Raw genomic sequence first — 18,977 nt, 5'->3', positions numbered from 1 at the left:
ATTTGAACCCTTTCCAACAATGACTCTATGATTATAAGATCCATCTTTTCACACCAAGGACAACTGAGGGCTCATATGCAACTATTACAGTAGGTTCAAATGCTCACTGATGTTCCAAAAGGAAACACAATGCATTAAGAGAAATTTGAAGATCAGGGTACATTTTACTTATTTTGTCTTATGGGAAATGTGCAAGTACTAAATGAAAAAAAAAAAAAAATGCACACATTTTCTTTCTGTTCAAAAGTTTTTCTTTCTGAAGCACCAGTGAGCGTTTGAACCTTCTGTAAAAGTTGCTTATGAGTCCCTCAGTTGTCTTCAGTTTAAAAAGATGGATGTTATAATCAAACAGTCATTGTTGTAAAGGATTCAAATACACAAAAACACCAAAATAACACAGAATTTGTGGGACCTGAAGGATTTTTCTGACGAACAAGGGACTCATGAACAACTGAATCACTAAAAAAAAAACAGCAGGTAAGAACACAGTATTAGGAATCAAGTGTATGTAAACTTTTGAACAAAAATTAACATGCATTTTGTATGATCCATCTTATTTTAGTAAAATAATTAACATTTTGCAGATTCTGCAAGGTGTGTAAACTTTTGACTTCAACTGTATATGGTTAGGAAATACAGATAAAAACAAAGAAACTCACTTCCTAAAATGTGACAGACACTGGTATGCAATACTGAGACTGCACTTTGTTATTTGTTTATTTTTTTTAACGCCCCAGGATTGATTTCGTCAGAAATTTTTCCTAACAGGAATGCATTGTATTGCGATAAATCTTCAGACAGCCTTTAACAGGCCTCAGGGGAGACATATAGGCTAATGAATCATATCCCAGTGCCCGCGCTTTTCTACGGTTATCTGTGTTTACAAGAGCCACCGCCTATGTAAGGCGGTTTGTACCGACTGGCGTCACTTTGTGTGGACTATGGTTATGCCTCACAGCTCTGATTATGCTACAAAGTTCACCTGACCTTAAATATATTTTTGTTGCATAAATATGTTTCAGTAGACACCCCACAGGAAGTGTGACCGGTTCAGCAAGATTCAAACTCTTAGACCCCTATTGCCACCTGATCAAACCAGTACGATGAGCCTGAAATTAAAATCTCAATGCTTCTTTTCACTGTTCATCCGGCAATTCTTCAGTTTGATATATTTGCACTTGCAAGGATCTAAATCTCTCTTATTACCCACAAAAGAGACCAACTCCCTTCCCCCAAGCCACACCTGTGAGCAAGGCAACTGGCGGCACCTACTTTATATTGTGTGGGAGATTGAAAATGTCAATAAGGATGTCTCATAACTGACAAACTAAGCCGCTGTGCAATCGGATAGTTGAGGGCCTCGAGGTGGTGTTGGGTTACCATAAAATGACGCTATTAAATCAGGTGTGTTATATTGTCTGCACAAAAGACTGGGAGAGATTGGAAAGGGTGTGCAGAGAATCTTATACGACACGGTCAATAAAGAGGCAAGGCAAGATTACCTGGAGAATAAAACAACGCTTTCTTTTATTTGCCGTCACCTGCTTAGGACAATCATTAACTCCCCAATGTTATAATTACATAAAGTCACAAGTGATTTTCTTCAGCTTAAAAGCCGCCATGTTGGTTCGCCACGCTGCCAATCAGCTGCCAGAACTCCAGGAACGTCAGCTCTCCGTCGTTATTCGCGTCCAATGAGTTCATGAGCTGATCAATGGTGGCTGGGTCAGACGCATTCTGTGAGGGAAGACAAGATGGACAGGCGTTTATACGCACTTGCAATGATAGCGACTCCATCTAGTGGTTGTCACTGGCACTGCGCATTCTTTTCTGCTGACCTATTAGTTTGGGGGGAGTTCCTGTTCTGGATGGGCCAAACAGAAAATGCTCTGATGTGGCATTTTTCTATTGCATCCAGCCTTGGGGATCTGGTTTGGATGTAGGCATGCTGAAAGCAGCCAGTTTGTTTTTCACTAGCAGTGTTGGGTCTGTCTCTGAGTTTAGAGTTTTTGCATAGGAAGGATTTGTGTAATTTCCTCTGCAAAATCACAAACACGTGACTCACAAGGAATTCTTTTGAGGACTGGGATGTGGTTATCTAATAACTCACACCAGACCTCCGAAATGGTGCTCTTATCCTTTTAGATTCGTTCTTCACAGAACACAGAAGGGTCTGATAAACACCGTAAATGAGGCCATTATTTGTGACCCTGGACCACACAACCAGTCATAAAGGTCATTTTTTGTAATCAAGTTTGTTAGGATAGGATAATATTTTGGCTGGGATACAACCATTTGAAAAACTGGAATTTGAGGGTGCAAAAACTCCAAATATTGAGAAAATTGTCTTTAAGGTTGTTCAAATGAAGTTCTTAGCAATGCATATTACTAATCAAAAAGTAAATTTTATATATATTTACGGAAGGAAATTTACCAAATATCGTCAAACATGATCTTTACTTAATATCCTTATGATTTTTGGCATAAAGGAAAAAATCAATAATTTAGAATCATTCAGTGCATTTTTGGCTATTGCTACAATATTTCTCATGCTACTTAAGGCTGGTTTTGTGGGTCACATTTATGCATTTAAACAATCTTTAATTTAATTATCTAAATATATTATTAATGAGGGCATAGATTAAAAACATATTCTTTAGTATAATTTTGCATTAATACTAATCAAACACTGTAAACAAGGCCTTTAGTAATTAAAAAAAAAAAAAACATTAAAAAATTTAATTAAAAATAATTCCATAGTAAAATTCGGCATTTTTCTTAGAACACGGAATATTATTTATACAATATGTAATTTCACTTTCTAAATATTGTTATTAAAGGTCACAGATTAAAAAAAATATATTAAAAATGTTTTTAAAAAATCTTAAAAAATTTAGCATGCTGTAGAAAACAACCATTTTATTGTAGCTGTAAGCTCTTAAAAAAGAGGGTCTTTGCAGCACCTGAGATTCAGCAGACATGCCTCTTCTTATTATGAACCATTTAGAGTTGGTTTTATCTTTCTGTGGAAATTTAAAAAAGAAGTTCTTACCATTATAGTTGAAGTACGTTGTACCAATTCCTCATTCTTTAAAGCAGATAATTAACTAAATTCTACATCTATTCTATTTAAATACGTAGACCTGAATTGACAAATATAGATGTGAATCTGACCAACCAATAGGATGTACTGTAATAACTCAAACGGCTTACCTTTACAAAGTTTGGTAGCTGGGATGTGACCAAGCTCTGAAACTCATCTTTGCTCAAAGTGTTTGCAGAGCCATCCTTGCCTGCATAAGTCTTGAACTGGGAGACCAGAACATTAATAGCGGATTCCATGATTTTGGAAGTAGGATAGTTGGGTGGCTAGAAAACAAAAAAGTAATTGACAGGTTAGTACTTTTCAGGCATCAAATACTCATTTTGAGAGTATTAAGAAGCTATCCAAGCTTCTTTTTCCATACAGCGAAGGTGGATGAGGACCAAGTACAAATGTGGTCACCATTTACTGTCATTGTATGGAAAAAACAGTAAGTTTTTTGTTAAATGGCAGAAAGATGAACAAGAGAATATATACAAATTGACAGAATGCTCACTTTTTAAGTGCAAACCAAAAATGGGATTCAGTAGAAAATATCACAGGCTTACCTGAGCCAAGGAATGAAGTTCTGACTGGAGTGGTGTAAAAATGACCACATCTCACCTTATATTCTCTTCATCTGACCGTCGAACTCAGCGGAAAACCAAAATCACGCCCATTGCTCCATTTCACATGTCAGGATGTTCTTATCTCTTGCTTCAATGTTTCCATAGCATAGTTTAGTCTCTTTTTCACACACACATACTTACACACAATGCATTTATAGTAATCTAGATGACAAAATACAACTTATATACGAGAGATTAGTAGCATAAATCCCGCATTGTGGTTTACGGTACTGAGAAAATGTAGTATTTATATTTGTTTGTGATTATTTCACAGCATAACACATGAAGGTTGATTACTCTACAGCTATCAGGTTTCCTAAATGTTGTCAATCCAAACATCTGTCATCAGGGAAACGTCATCTGATAACGGCGTCAAAACTTACTCAGCATCAACTGACATGCTGGAATAAACCTCACTAATATGTCTCCTTCAGATCAGTTTTAGAGGTCAGAACTAACAACTAAGGTAAAACTAATTCGACTAGACATCTGCAAGAAAAATAAAACTCAAAAAATAATTCTCATGGCAATGGTACGTCATTTTAATAATAATAATCATCAAAAATTGTTCATGTTGATACATTGTGGCATTTGGTCTTGTATTACCTTTCTTTTGAAATGTAGTAAATTTCGTTTGTATTAAATATCATTGTGCCATATTATAACATAAATTATGAGTTTCGTTAAATAATTTTCTTCGTATTTACAAATCAAGGCTAAATTCAATGGTTTTCATCCCAAAGGAGTGCAACGCAACAATAACACAGCTCAAATGATCTTGATGATTCACTACAATGGCTGTTTTCCTAAGATAGAAAGAGGATATAAATAAACGTCCACATCACCACAGTGCAAACAAAGCCATTATTGAAACTCTCGTTTTGAGTTTTCATTCAATGTGGGGTTTTTTTGGAGTTGATTCAGTACCAGCATCCTGTGCTCACTAGTAAAGGCACGTAAGCTAACATATCAGGAAAAAAAAAGAAAACAAAAGATTGTACTTTGTTGTCATTTCCATTAGAACTTGGGGTAGAAACCGAAAAAAGCGAAAGCTTACAATGACCTCTAAAACCTCTGGCGAAAACAAAACTCAAAAACCAGTTTGACACCAGCCTAGTAAGCAAAACCATGGGGTAGGTGCAAAGAAACCAGGATTTGAATCATAAAAATAAATAAAAATAGCTAAAAGCAAAGCTCTGACATTCGTTTTTAAGTCAATTTTAGGACTACAACGGGACCGATCTCATTGCACTTATCCAGTTTAGCGTTAATCTCGTTCACAACTCCGTATTTGTGATTGATCCATTTGCAAGTGAAGCAAGACTTAATGCTTAAGATGACTGACACTTTACACAGCAAGCAGGAGTCAAAGGGTTTGGCGTCGAAGAACAGGACTAACGGAGGTAGCTTACAACAAAACACCCAACGCACATGTGGGACTTCACTAATAATGACGAGACTCCGAATGGAGAGAAACTCCTCACACACACAAGGCATTAAACTACATCTACTGTCTGGGAAAGTAACAGGTAAGATTGTTTCTTTCTTCCTTCACTTGTATTTTCCATCCGAGTTTCTGGGCCAGCATCAATTATGCCAAAGGGGTGGCGAAATGTAGCAGAGCTTCTTTTTCAAACTCCTCCATTTCTTCTTCGAGGGAGTCACTGTCATGCTGTTTGTCTTCTAAACCATCTGCTAGATCTTCCAGGATATCTGCTACGTCCTCAGCAAACTCGCTGAAGAGCATTCTGTCGTGGGCGAAAACGTCACCTCTGAAGAACTGGGCAGTGAGGCGGCTGAGAGACTCCTTGCTTTCCTGAGGGACACCATCTAGTTTGTTTAGGTAGACCTTCAGAAGGTCTTGAAACTCAACAAGCTTTACAGGAACAAGCCCTTCTGCATCAGCGCAGCTGGATACGTCATGGCAGCCATCGGCAGGATGTCGGCTCCTCCTGAGCTTCTCTTCTTGGTGTTTCCAAAAGTCTTCCTGTTCATGGTGATGATGATGATGATGGTGGTGATGGTGATGCTTGGAAGGTTTGTCCTCCCAAGGTCTTTCCTTCTGTCTCCTTTCTCTTTCTTGCCGTCTCTCATCCCTCTTGTGGTCCCACTCTTCTTTGTACTTTTTGAGATTGTCTTTTCTTTTGTTTTTGTCATGCTTCCACTCTTTTCCTTTTTCCGCCTCGTCTTTCTTCCAGCGACTGTCGTGTTCTTTCTTTCTGCCCCATTCCTTCTTTTCTCCTTTGTGTTCATGGTGTTTCCTCTTCCAGTCTTCCCGCTTTCCCAGCTGATCTACCTGTTTCGAGAGTCTCTTCTGCATCTCCACCAAGCTCTCCCTCAAACCCTCCTTGTTCCAGCCATGTTTCTTCATTCCCTCCAGCCTTTTCCGGCTCTCCTCCAAAAGAGTTTTCTGCCGCTTGAGTTCTTCTTTCTTGTCCCAGTGTTTCTCAGTTCCTTCTGGGCTAGACTCAGCAGTGGAAGGTGGGTCAGAGTCTGGGAGCTGCTGTGGAAGATCTTCTTGAACTAAAGGAGAAAAACAAATGGTAGAATATATTAAAATCTAATTTGTTCCTGTGATCAAAGCTGAATCACTTTCCAGGGATATTGTATACTATTTGAACTGAACTGACGATGATATCACTGAATTCATTGATGAACTGCCTTTAACTGAAAAATCATTACTCTAGTATTCAGTGTCATATGATTCTTCAGAAATCATTCTAATATGCTGATTTATTATCAATGTTAGAAACAGTTGTGCTGCTTAATATATTTTTTGGAACCTGTGATATTTTTATCAGGATTCTTTGATTAATAAAAAGTTAAAAGATCAGCATTTACTTAAAATAGAAATATTTTCTAACAATATACACTACTGTTCAAAAGTTTGGGATTAGTAAATGTTTATTATTTCTTTTAAAAAAATAATATTATTCCGCAAGTACAGGTGCATCTCAATAAATTAGAATGTCATGGAAAAGTTCATTTATTTCAGTAATTCAATTCAAATTGTGAAACTCGTGTATTAAATAAATTCAATGCACACAGACCGAAGTAGTTTAAGTCTTTGGTTCTTTTAATTGTGATGATCTTGCTCACATTTAACAAAAAACCACCAATTCACTATCTCAACAAATTAGAATATGGTGACATGGCAATCAGCTAAGGTTTCCTGAGCCTTCAAAATGGTCTCTCAGTTTGGTTCACTAGGCTACACAATCATGGGGAAAACTGCTGATCTGACAGTTGTCTAGAAGACAATCAGGAACACCCTTCACAAGGAGGATAAGCCACAAACATTCATTATCAAAGAAGCTGGCTGTTCACAGAGTGCTGTATCCAAGCATGTTAACAGAAAGTTGAGTGGAAGGAAAAGGTGTGGAAGAAAAAGATGCACAACCAACCGAGAGAACCGCAGCCTTGAGAGGCTTGTCAAGCAAAATCGATTTTAAAATTTGGGTGAACTTCACAAGGACTGGACTGAGGCAGGGGGCAAAGCCACAAGAGCCACCACACACAGACGTGTCAAGGAACTTGGCTACAGTTGTCGTATTCCTCTTGTTAAGCCACTCCTGAACCACAGACAACGTCAGAGACGTCTTAATTGGGCTAAGGAGAAGAAGAAATGGACTGTTGCCCAGTGGTCCAAAGTATTCTTTTTCAGATGAGAGCAAGTTTTGTATTTCATTTGGAAACCAAGGTCCTAGGGTCTGGAGGAAGGGTGGAGAAACTCATAGCCCAAGTTGCTTGAAGTCCAGTGTTAAGTTTCCACAGTCTGTGATGATTTGAGGTGCAATGTCTTCTGCTGGTGTTGGTCCACTTTGTTTTTTGAAACCCAAAGTCACTGCACCAGTTTACCAAGACATTTTAGAGCACTTCATGCTTCCTTCTGCCGACCAGCTTTTCAAAGATGCTGATTTCATTTTCCAGCAGGATTTGGCACCTGCCCACACTGCCAAAAGCACCAAAAGTTGGTTAACTGACCATGGTGTTGGTGTGCTTGACTGGCCAGCAAACTCACCGGACCTGAACCCCACAGAAAATCTATGGGGTATTGTCAAAATTGAGAAACAAGAGACCAAAAAATGCAGATGAGCTAAAGTCCACTGTCAAAGAAACCTGGGCTTCCACACCACCTCAGCAGTGCCACAGACTGATCACCTCCATGCCACGCCGAATTGAGGCAGTAATTAAAGCAAAAGGAGTCCCTACAAAGTATTGAGTACATATACAGTAAATGAACATACTTGAGTTGAATTACTGAAATAAATGAACTTTTCCACGACATTCTAATTTATTGAGATGCACCTATGTGTTAAATTGATAAAAAGTGATATCAAAGACTTGAAATGCTGTTCTTTTTAACTTTTCATTTGTCAAGGAATCCTGAAAAAAGTATTACAGGTTCCAAATATTTGGCACCACAACTGATTCCAACATTGATAATTCTAATAATAAATCAGCATATTAGAATGATTTCTGAAGGATCATGTGACACTTAAGACTTAAAGTATATTCAAATAGAAACCATTATTTTATATTGTAATAACATTTCGCAATAATACAATTCTGTCTGTCTTTTTAATCAAATAAATGCAGTAAGAAAAACAGGGAATATAAGATAAGACAAAAATTTATAAAAATGACATTCGACAGTGTTACATTTTTTGTTTTTATAAACTTCCAGTCAGAGTTATATCACAGAAAGGTGGTCTAAATGTAAAAAAATAAGACATTAGCCATCACAATTAATTGTAATAATTTATATTAATATTTAATGTATAAATATTCACTTCTGTTTAAGAGTTCGTGATTGATGAGTTTTAAAAAAAAATCTTTTTAAAACTCTCTTATGCTCACCAGGGCTGCATTTATTTTATTAATAATAATACAGTTAAACAGTAATATATTATAAAATATTATTGCAAATCAAAATAACCATTTTCTACATACAAAATGTGTTAATGTATTTATTATAGCTGAATTTTCAGCATCAATAATCCAGTCGTCAGTGTCACATGATCCTTCAGAAATTATGCTAATATGTTGATCTTTCGCTCAGGAAACATTTCTATTATTATCAATGATGAAAACAGCTGCACATTTTTGTGATATTTTAAAATTTTTTCAAAAGAACAGCATTTATTTTAAACACACATATTTAGTACTTACATATTAATCAGTTTAATGTGTCCTTGCTGAATAAAAGCATGCATTTAATTTAAACAATATATATTTTACTAACCACAAACTTTTGAAAAGTAGGGTAAAAACTAACAAAAAAGCTAACAACCTCATTCTCATCTTGTTTGAACTTTTGGCTGTTAAATTTACATGCCCTATCCATTACATCCAAATATAAATGCTGAGTTTTAACATTCAAATAGTGTTCATGTGTCATTCCCACTCTCTCTCATCATACCGGTTAGCTTTGCGAGCTCAGCAACTCTCGCTCTCAGCGTCTGTAGTTCTTCTTTTAAACCAGGCAGTTCAGACAGTTGTTCTTTCAATTGAGTGTTCTCATTTTTCAGCGTTCCCTTCTCGGTGCTATGCATATCTGCCGCCGTTTTCAGAGCCCGATCCAACTCCTCTTTCTGTGACTGATCATGACAAAGAAAGACCATATCCTAAGGGCTCAACATCTGAAAAAAGTTTGCTGAAATACTCTACAGACATTTAAAGAAACAGAAATATTTTTACTATTTGAAATAACCGCTTTCTATTTGAATATATTTAAAAATGTAATTTATTCCTGTGATCAAAGCTAAATTTTCAGCATCATTACTCCAGTCACATGATCCTTCAGAAATCAATCTAATATGCTGATTTGCTTTTAAAGAAACATTTTTATTATTATCATCAATATTTAAAACAGCTGAGTACATTTTTTCAGGATTCTTTGATGAATAGAAAGATCACCATTTATCTGAAATAAAAAGCTACCAAATAAAAAGCTACCAAATAAAAAAGCTAACATCATACACTATACCATTACCAAATTATAGAAATTAGCAAGTATGCTTTAAATTCATCAAAAGTGATGTTAAAGACATTTATAATGTTACAAAAGACTTCCATTTCAATTAAACGCCGTTATTCTGAACTTTCTATTCATCATAAATGTTTTTGAGCAGTAAATCAGAATATTAGAATGATTTCTGATGAATCATGTGACTGGAATAATGATGCTAAAAATTCAGCTTTGAAATTACAGGAATAAATTACATTTTAAAATATATTTCATATAAACAACAGTTATTTTAAATGGCAAAATATTTACAAATTTGAATGTTTTTGCTGTACTTTGGATCAAATAAATGCAGGCAGAAGAGGCTTCAAAACATTATATTATAGTTTATCTTACTGTTCAAAAACTTTTGACTGGTAGTGTATAAAGTTTAGCTTTGTGTTATGAAGTTTGAGAATAGAGAAACTGTGGACTAACCTCAATCTGAGCCTCTAATATATTAATTTGTTTATTCTCTTGAGCAAGTTTATCAAGAAGTTCCTAGAAACAGAGACAGAAGTCATCAGAGGTAAAATCAACTTGAATATTGTCAATAATGAAAGAGAGCAAAGTCAAAAATAAAGCAATGTACAAACCTGGTCACTTAATTCTGCACCGTCAAAATCATCTGTGGGAGAAAAAATTGATTTGTAATGTTCTTTGAGATTCCACAGACAAGTGAAGTGAATTACAAAAGTGTTAGTGTCAAACTCAAACGCTGCAAGTTAAAGTCAGTGTAGTTTATGCAACAGCAGTCCCACAATTTTTTTCTGGATATATGAACCAGTCCAGGTCTCTCTGTAACACACTCAAAAGTTTGGGGTCAGTAAGATTTTTACTTTTTTTGAAAGAAATAATACTTTTATTGCACAAGGATGTATTAATCAATGGAAAGTTATCATAACAGTATTTTTAATGTAACAAAAGAATTCTGTTTCAAATAATTGCAGTTCTTTTAAACGTTCTATTCACCAAACAAACAAATGATCATATTAGAATGATTTCTGAAGGATCATGTGACACTGGAGACTGAAAGCTCCATTCCATCACATGAATACAATTTAAGATATATTAAAATAGAAAACAGCTATTTAAATGATAATACTAAGTCACATCTTTCAGAAATATGAAACAAAACAAAAAATCTTACTGACCACAAACTTTCAATTTAACAGTGTTTATACAACCAAATTGAGTTGCCTTGTGATATAGTGATATGTAGGCATTCTCTACAAAAACGTCATGTCAACAGAATCCCAGCATTAAGCCATTTCAGGGTGAGGCAGCCACTACTGAAACTAAACAAATACAAAGATGAAGTGTGTAATCTCTTGCCCCAAGTGACCAAACTGCAGTGTGTTTGTTTGAGCAGCCTGAACAAAAGTGTAAGTTTGAGAAGCTCCCTGCATGTTTGACTAAATGTGGCACAGAAATTACACACTTTACAACTTTAAAAGAGACGTGTAGAAGCAACCAGCTGAAAACCCCCTTGGCAAAGCAGTGCATCCGCAGTGATGATATGGGCTGATGATAGAGGCTGCCCTCAGGTTAATGTACCTTTTTTCCCTACTCATTTGTTAATGTTTGAATATGTGATGGGAACAAGCTTTAGCATCAGCACTGGAGGGCAACTCCTATCCACAGCTCAAACACAAGCATATACTGCCATCTAGCTTAAACTATGAACCTACCATCAGTCAGGTCAACCACAAAACCTGGAGGCATAACAACATGAATGCAACAACTGAAAATGGGAAATTAATGGTCTTTCCACCCAACCACCGGCTAAATATGAATTGCTCAACAGTTATGTTATGTTTTATCCACCTTTTTCTTTAACATGGAAGTAAGCCTATGGGTGAGACTTCCGGTTCATTAGCCACTATAAGGAAATAACAAGAAAAATAATGACATGCGGTAAACAATAAAACTGTTTGCAAACCAGTGTGTTCATAGTTAAGATAATACGTTAAAAAAAATATGCTAAAACACACCAATTTGCAATATGAAGCAGCAAAACGAGTTTTGTACAGCTTAAAATACAGTAAGGTGAAAATTGTAGAAGCCTCCATGATTTCTAAGTAAGAGAACTTGCAAAATACTTATTGACCTCACTGTAGCTAGACGTGGATGCGACCGGAAGCCAGACCCATAAGATTTACAAATGTCAGCGCCCACTCTCACAGGAAGAAAAAGGTGGATAGGACCAATTACAGTGTGATTTAGATTTCTGACATGATTTGTATCAGTGTCACACAAAACTCACCGGAGAAAAAGAAGGATCCAACACAGAGCAGGACCAATGCTCCTACTATCAGCTGATTCAAAGAGAAACCTCGTTTCTCCTCTTTCCTTGCTGGGAGGTTGAATTCTTCCTCTTCTTCTTCCTCCTCCTCGTCGTCTGAGCTTCGCTTCAGCAGTATGGTAGGTTGCACATGTCGGAGCCTCAGACCATCATCGTCTGCTGAGATGCCCGCTGGAAGTTCAGGACCAAGAGATTCTGAACATTACAGAAAAAAATAAGGAGAAATAATATAAGCAGAAATATCAGTGAAATTTAGTACTGAAATACAAAATGCTAAATAATTATTACAAATATAAATCATAAATATATAAAAGTAAATATATTCTAATATTTACATTGTCTGTATTGTTTTGCATACATATTTACATCCACACTTCCAGTCAAAAGTTTTTGAACAGTAAGATTTTTTGTTTTTTAAAGAAGTCTCTTCTGTTCATCAAGCCTGCATTTATTTGATCCAAAGTACAGCAAAAACTGTACAATTTTGAAATATTTTTACTACTTTACTACTTTTTTGTTTGAATATATTTTAAAATGCTATTTATTCCTATAATTTCAAAGCTGAATTTTTAGCATCATTATTCCAGTCTCATTATCCAGAAATCATTCTAATATTCTAATTTGCTGCTAAAAAACATATATTATTATTATTGTGTTGAAAACAGCAGTGTAGAATTTTTTCAGGTTTCTGTGATGAATAAAAAGTTCAGAAGAACATTTATCTGAAATAGAAATCTTTTGTAACATAATAAATTCTTTTATCGTTTTTGATCAATTTAAAGCATCCTTGTTAAATAAAAGTATTAATTTCTATAATATCTTTCCAAAATATATTTCAGATAAATGCTGATCTTTTGGTCTTTCTATTCAATTCATCAAAGAATCCTGAGGAAAAAAAAAAGTCAACTGTTTTAAATATTGATAGTAATAATAATAAAAAAATGTTCCTTGTGCGTCAAATCAGCATATGTGACCCTGGACCACAAAACCAGTCTTAAGTCGCTGGGGTATATTTGTAGTAATAGCCAAAAATACATAGTATGGGTCAAAATTATTGATTTTTCTTTTATGCCAAAAATCATTAGTAAAATTAAGTAAAGATCATGTTCCATGAAGATTTTTTTGTAAAATTCCTACTGCAAACATATCAAAATGTAATTTTTGATTAGTAATATGCATTGTTAAGAGCTCAATTTGGACAAATTTAAAGGTGATTAGTTGTATCTCGGCCAAATATTGTCCTATCCTAACAAACCATGCATCAATAGAAAGCTTATTTATTGAGCTTTCATATGATGTATACATCTCAGTTTTGTAAAATTTAACCTTAAGACTGGTTTTGTGGTCCAGGGTCACATATTAGAATGATGTCTGAAGGATCATGTGACGCTGAAAACTAAAGTAATGATGCTGAAAATTTAGCTTTGATCACAGGAATAAATTACATTTGTAAATATATTCAAACAGAAAGCAATTATTTTAAATAGTAAAAAAAAATCAAAATTGTACTGTTTTTGCTGTACTTTGTGAGCAGAAGAGATTTAAAAGAAATCTTACTGTTCAAAAACTGTTGACTGGTAATAGTGCTAAATATAATGACAAATAAATGAAAAAAAAAAAGTAGTTTCTTGCACATATATTACTTAATAAACATTTGTTTAAGCACCATACCTGGCTCTCTGACAATATCTGGGAATTTCTCTGGCAGCTCTATGTCTTCTTTCTCAAAAGTTGGCTCCTCCTCAGTTTCAATCGAACCAATGGTTTCTGGATAAGGACTGTCAGGGGCGGGGCTTTCTACTATGGAACCAAATCCTGTATCAGTCTCAGAGGGCGGGGCTAGAGGTGGGGTTTCAGGTGCAGGATGTACATCAGCATGAATATCAAGCACGGGGACTGCAGAAGAATCACTGATTTCAGGAACAGAGCTTATGTCTGCAATACCAACGGGGACATCTGGGAAAGAGCTTATTTCTCTGAATGGTTCAGGAGTGGAGGTGATTTTGGGCTCTGATTCAGGGGCAGGGCTTTCTTGAACTGGAACATGCTGGCCAGGGAAGATATCGGCAACGTCCTCCTCAGAGGGTTCGTCGAGGACCGACTCCTCTGAAAACTGGAAGGCTGATTCTGTAGCGATGCTGAAGGGAACAGCACCCAGAAGATCACTGTCAGGGGGAGAACTGGTAATTGTGTCATGGATGACAGGAGCGTGGATCTCAGGATCAAGCTCGACGTCGGTATGACCAGACGCTGACATTTCCTCAAAGAAATCCGGGGATGTTTCCTGGCAAATCTGAATATTGGACAATACAATTGTTAGTCTTTTAGGAAGGAGACAGCTTAACATTCAAATTCAGATGACAGGCACCACTTTTAGTAGGATTAGTGGGTGAACAGAGAAAAAGAGGTTTAAAATCAGATTCAAATATTTACATAGATATTGTGATGCAATTTTAAGTTCTTTTGACATGCATTAATGCATATCAGAACAAACAAAATGTCAAAATTCAGATTCAGGTTGAATTTAAAGACCTAGTCATACTTGAACACAGTGTGAACAAAGTGTGCATAACAAATACTGTGATAGAGAATGATAACTGAACGTCATGCGTTGTACATACCGGCGGTGATGCACTGACCTGGTGACCCTCCTCTGACAAAACGGTCTCCACTACTGGAGTTTCAGGGTCATGTGACCTCACCTCCAATGAGCTTCCTGAAATAAACACAGTTTCACATTACAAAATCTACAAAGCACGTTAATATACACTACCATTCAAAACTATTGTAAGAACATCAGTCAACAGTTTTAGAACAGCACGATTTTTAACGTTCTTTAAAGAAGTCTTTTTAGCTCACCAAGCCGGCATTTATTTGATCCAATGTACAGTGAAAGCAGTAATATTGTGAAATATTTTTACTATTTAAAATAACTGCTTTTTATTTGAATACATTTTAAACTGTAATTTATTCCTGTGATCAACGCAAATTTTTGATGAATAGAAACATCCAAAGATCAGCACTGATCTGAAATAAAAAGCTTTTGTAATTTTATGCACTATATTTTCAAAAGCTTGGAGCTTTAAATTGATAAAAAAAACTGATGATAAAGACTTTCTATTCATTAAAGAAAACTGAAAAAATTCTACTCAGCTGTTTTCAACATAATAATAATAATTAGGGCTGCAAATCGATTAGGGCTGCAAATCGATTTTCAGCGCGATTTGGCGTGGCTTGTCAGTGATTTACGGCGGGGTGTTTGAATTGCTGCTCCAGCTGAACGCACGTGATGGAGATTTACTAATAATCAAAGTACCGGCTTCATTGTCTAGACGCGCCTCACAACATCGTTCGATTAATCGTTGCAGCCCTAATAATAATACAAGTTTTTTGAGCGGCAAATCAGAATGATTTCTGAAGGATTGTGTGACTGGAGTAATGATGCTAAAAATTCAGTTTTGAAATCACAGAAATAAATTACATTTTAAAATATATTCAAAAAGAAAACAGTTATTTTAAATAGTAAACATATTTAGAAATTTAACTGTTTTTGCAGCACTTTGGATCAAACAAATGCAGGCTTGGTGAGCAGAAGAGACGTCTATAAAAAAACATTTAAAATCTTTTGATTAGTAGTGTACTTTATGTCTTTTACGCTCACCAAGACTATTTATTTGATCAAAAATACAGTTAAAACAGTAATATTGTGAAATATTATTACAATTTTAAAGAACTACTTTCCATTTCAAATGTATTTTATAAAATAATTTTATCAGCCATTACTTCAGTCTTCAGTGTCACATGATTCTTCAGAAATTATTTGAATATGCTGATTTGCTGCTCAAGGAACAATTCTTATTACATAACTAACACTGATTATAAACAACTGTGTTGATTATTTTTGTGTAAACTGATACTTCTCTTTTTTTCCAAGAATTTTTTGATAAATAGAAACCTTTACACTCACTTTTGATCAATTTAATGTGTCATTGCTGAATTAAAATTAAAAAGTAGCATTAAAGAGCATATAACCTGCTATTTCTTCTGAAAGACTGGGTGCATCTCCGATACTCTCTGTCCCATCATCCACTGGTGCTGTAGGGTCTGCAGCAGCCTCCTAAATAAATCAAAAGTGCACATTAATACACCTGATTCATTTATTAAAATAAAGAGGCAATATCAATGACATAAGTATTTTGACAACAGGGTTTGCAAACCTCCGGAGAGAGCAGAGTCCAGCTATTACTGGATGACCCGGTGCTGCCGGTGCTGTTATCAGACATGGCCCTCTTGTGGCTCTGCACAGCACCTACCTAATGAAGATAAGCACATGCAGAAAGATTAGTTTACCACCAATATCTACTGTTCTGCACAGGCTATCGCATACAGTAAAATGAGTGCTAGCATATATTAATATTGTATAAAGAACTGCACTGATTTCATAATTGCATTCAACTGTATTGATTTTGATGTTTGACTGCAATAAAATACACCATCAGTCAAAAGTTTTTGAACAGTAAGATTTTTTTTTAAAGAAGTCTCTTCTGCTCAGCCTGCATTTATTTGATTCAAAGTACAGCAAAAACAGTAACATTTAGAAATATTTTTACTATTTAAAATAACTGTTTTCTATTTGAATATATTTTAAAATGTAAATAATTCTTGTAATTTCAAAACAGAATTTTTAGCATCATTACTCCAGTCACATGATCCTCCAGAAATCATTCTAATATTCTGATTCGCATCTAAAAAAAAACATTTTTTATTATTATGATGTTGAAAACAGCTGAGTAGAGTTTTCTCAGGTTTCTTTGATGAATAGAAAGTTTTAATCCTAACTGTCTTTTGTAACATTATATATGTCTTTATCTCCACTTGTGATCAATTTAAAGCTTCCTTGCTCAATAAAAGTACTAATTTCTACAATTTCTTCCCTCCCTAACCCCCAAAAATTATATTAACTCCAAGCTTTTAAATGGTATAGTGTATATTGTTACAAAAAGCTTTTTATTTTAGATAAATGCTATTCTTTGAATCTTCATATTCATCAAAGAATCCTGAGAAATAAATGCACTGAACAGTTTTAAATCTTGATATTAAATATAATAATAATAAATGTTTTTTGAGCAGTAAATCAACATATTAGAAGGATTTCTGGAGGATCATATGACACTAAAGACTGGAGTAATGATGCTGAAAATGTAACTTTGATCACAGGAATAAATTAGATTTTAAAATATATTCAAATAAAAAAGCAGCTATTTTAAACAGTAAAAATATTTCAAAATGTTACTGCTTTTGCTGTACTTTGGATCAAATAAATGCCGGCTTGGTGAACAGAAGACACTTTTTTTAAGAACATTAAAAATCTCACTTTTCAAAAACTTATTTTGAATGGTTGTATAACATATCAATACTGTGTCTCTTCTTTTTGACAACTCTACTACTTCTCTCATTTTAAGTGAGCAAGCAACATTGGAAACACAAAATGACTACTAATGGCTATTTTAATACATGTTTGATGGACAAAATGTAGTCAATTGTATTGTGGTGACAATTCAAAAGCTGTAGTTGAAAATCTAAAGCTATAGTCTCAGTTCATTCATTCATTTTTCATTCATTCATGCAAATGCTAGATTTGTCAATATTTGTATTACATATCTGACACGTTGTGTTTGCATCTGACAGTGATGACACATTGAGTGACAGGCAAGGAAAAACACATTTTGTGAGAAAATGGAGGAAGCTTAAACCCACACATAGGTAAATACATTTTAAAATGAACAGGTTCACAAAACAGCAATGCATATGAATGCATAAACATAATTTGTACAGGTTTTAGCTGCATTCCTCGAGAATCTGTGAACCTAAACACACTTATATAATCCACACTTGCAGACTGTTTAGCTTATTTATTCAATTGGAGAGTACCGATGTAATCAACGAGATAACGATTAAAGCTATTACATAACAGGCAAACACAAGCCACGAACAATACACAAGAGACTGCTGCAGTCTATGAAGGCACACTCAAATGTGACCAAAAATGGTCGGACGGCCTCGTTGCATTCCTGGCCTATTGTTTACCGCGTTTAAATGGACATTTTTAAGTCAGTATCGCGCTGTCATAATGGTGATGCACAGCGTAGGCTGCGTATTTACATTGTGTACGGTGGCCAATTCAGCGTTTGGCAACACCACACGCCATGCAGAATGAACACAGCCCTCTTCCGCATGAAATAATGATCCTTACCTATTCATTCCAGATTGTATACACGGATGCTGTCGTATGAAACGCTTACCGTGCTTAAAACGGCCTCAGTCGCGTTGCGCACGCGTTATTCCGTCCGTAATCGTTTAATTTGACCAAGCGCGATCCGTCTTGCGAACTTCGCAACTTCGGGAATTCCGAGTTTGCGTTTCTCTCCAATGGGACTCTGATACCGTTCCGCTCAAACACTAAACAGCCAATGGGAATAAAGCGTCGTGTCGAGCATACAGACAGCTCATTTCAGCTGTGACTGACAAACGCAGCTGAAAGTGACAATCTAAACGTGAAGTGCTGTCTTATCGTTGACTTGAGGGGAAGTAAAGACTCCCAACAACATGCATTAACTCACTATATATAGGGACAAGAAATGTTCTCCTCCAGCAGTCTAATGACACGTCTACACAACTAGAGCTAAATCTGTTGGGACTTCCCAAATGCCAGTCTGCTACAGCTGGACTGGCCTAAATAAACATTGCTCTTGTGTTGCAACATGTTCTTTTGTAATTAACACATTAAGCAAACAGATAGACTCCAGTAGGAAAACGAAACTACTGGTGGCAAAACATTGCTGCACAAAAGAAAGCATCAAACAACATACTTTAACCCAAACAACATTATTTGTGTGTGTATGTATATGCTGCATACTTAAGATATAATGTACAGTCACAAAAATGACAGGCGAT

At 35.5% G+C, this 18,977-nt stretch overlaps 2 protein-coding genes across 6 annotated transcripts; both read right to left on the bottom strand.

The window, feature by feature from the left end:
• Positions 1–1,503: 1,503 nt before the first annotated feature.
• Positions 1,504–4,099, bottom strand: s100a11 (S100 calcium binding protein A11). Of its 2 annotated transcripts, XM_073821715.1 has the most exons (4): positions 3,652–4,099; positions 3,214–3,369; positions 2,964–3,023; positions 1,504–1,737 (listed from the first exon to the last, which is right to left on the bottom strand). In XM_073821715.1, exons 2-4 carry the CDS (start codon positions 3,340–3,342, stop codon positions 1,609–1,611), a joined length of 318 nt encoding a protein of 105 aa, XP_073677816.1. In that variant the 5' UTR covers positions 3,343–3,369; positions 3,652–4,099; the 3' UTR covers positions 1,504–1,608. The 2 variants fall into 2 exon arrangements, with proteins under 2 accessions (XP_073677816.1, XP_073677817.1); XM_073821716.1 differs by lacking the exon at positions 2,964–3,023.
• A 130-nt stretch (positions 4,100–4,229) lies between these two features.
• Positions 4,230–18,672, bottom strand: pbxip1a (pre-B-cell leukemia homeobox interacting protein 1a). 4 transcript variants are annotated; one of them, XM_073821711.1, is made up of 11 exons: positions 18,326–18,672; positions 16,241–16,336; positions 16,056–16,140; positions 14,645–14,739; positions 13,695–14,316; positions 11,985–12,218; positions 11,410–11,433; positions 10,315–10,346; positions 10,157–10,219; positions 9,134–9,311; positions 4,230–6,234 (listed from the first exon to the last, which is right to left on the bottom strand). In XM_073821711.1, the coding sequence occupies exons 2-11, from the start codon at positions 16,304–16,306 to the stop codon at positions 5,303–5,305; spliced, it is 2,331 nt and encodes a 776-aa protein (XP_073677812.1). In that variant the 5' UTR covers positions 16,307–16,336; positions 18,326–18,672; the 3' UTR covers positions 4,230–5,302. The 4 variants fall into 4 exon arrangements, with proteins under 4 accessions (XP_073677812.1, XP_073677814.1, XP_073677813.1 ...); XM_073821713.1 differs by having other exon boundaries at positions 14,663–14,739; XM_073821712.1 differs by having other exon boundaries at positions 16,241–16,332.
• Positions 18,673–18,977: the final 305 nt, after the last annotated feature.

This window comes from Garra rufa, chromosome 17, assembly GCF_049309525.1.
Source record: "Garra rufa chromosome 17, GarRuf1.0, whole genome shotgun sequence".
Classification (NCBI taxonomy): Eukaryota; Metazoa; Chordata; class Actinopteri; order Cypriniformes; family Cyprinidae; genus Garra; species Garra rufa.
Note: the sequence above shows the minus strand (reverse complement) of the source record. Positions and strands in the feature narration are given on the sequence as shown.

Bases quoted from the DNA above. Each gene is read 5' to 3' on its own strand.
- s100a11 (XM_073821715.1), bottom strand. From the start codon at position 3,342: ATGGAATCCGCTATTAATGTTCTGGTCTCCCAGTTCAAGACTTATGCA. The intron at 3,024-3,213 runs GTAAGCCGTTTG...AAATTTCCACAG, and splicing joins AGCTACCAAACTTTGTAAAG to AAAGATAAAACCAACTCTAA. The intron at 1,738-2,963 runs GTGCTGCAAAGA...CTTCCCTCACAG, and splicing joins GCATGTCTGCTGAATCTCAG to AATGCGTCTGACCCAGCCAC.
- pbxip1a (XM_073821711.1), bottom strand. From the start codon at position 16,306: ATGTCTGATAACAGCACCGGCAGCACCGGGTCATCCAGTAATAGCTGG. The intron at 14,317-14,644 runs GTATGTACAACG...TCCAATATTCAG, and splicing joins AGGTCAGTGCATCACCGCCG to ATTTGCCAGGAAACATCCCC. The intron at 10,220-10,314 runs GTTTGTACATTG...CTCTGTTTCTAG, and splicing joins GTGCAGAATTAAGTGACCAG to GAACTTCTTGATAAACTTGC.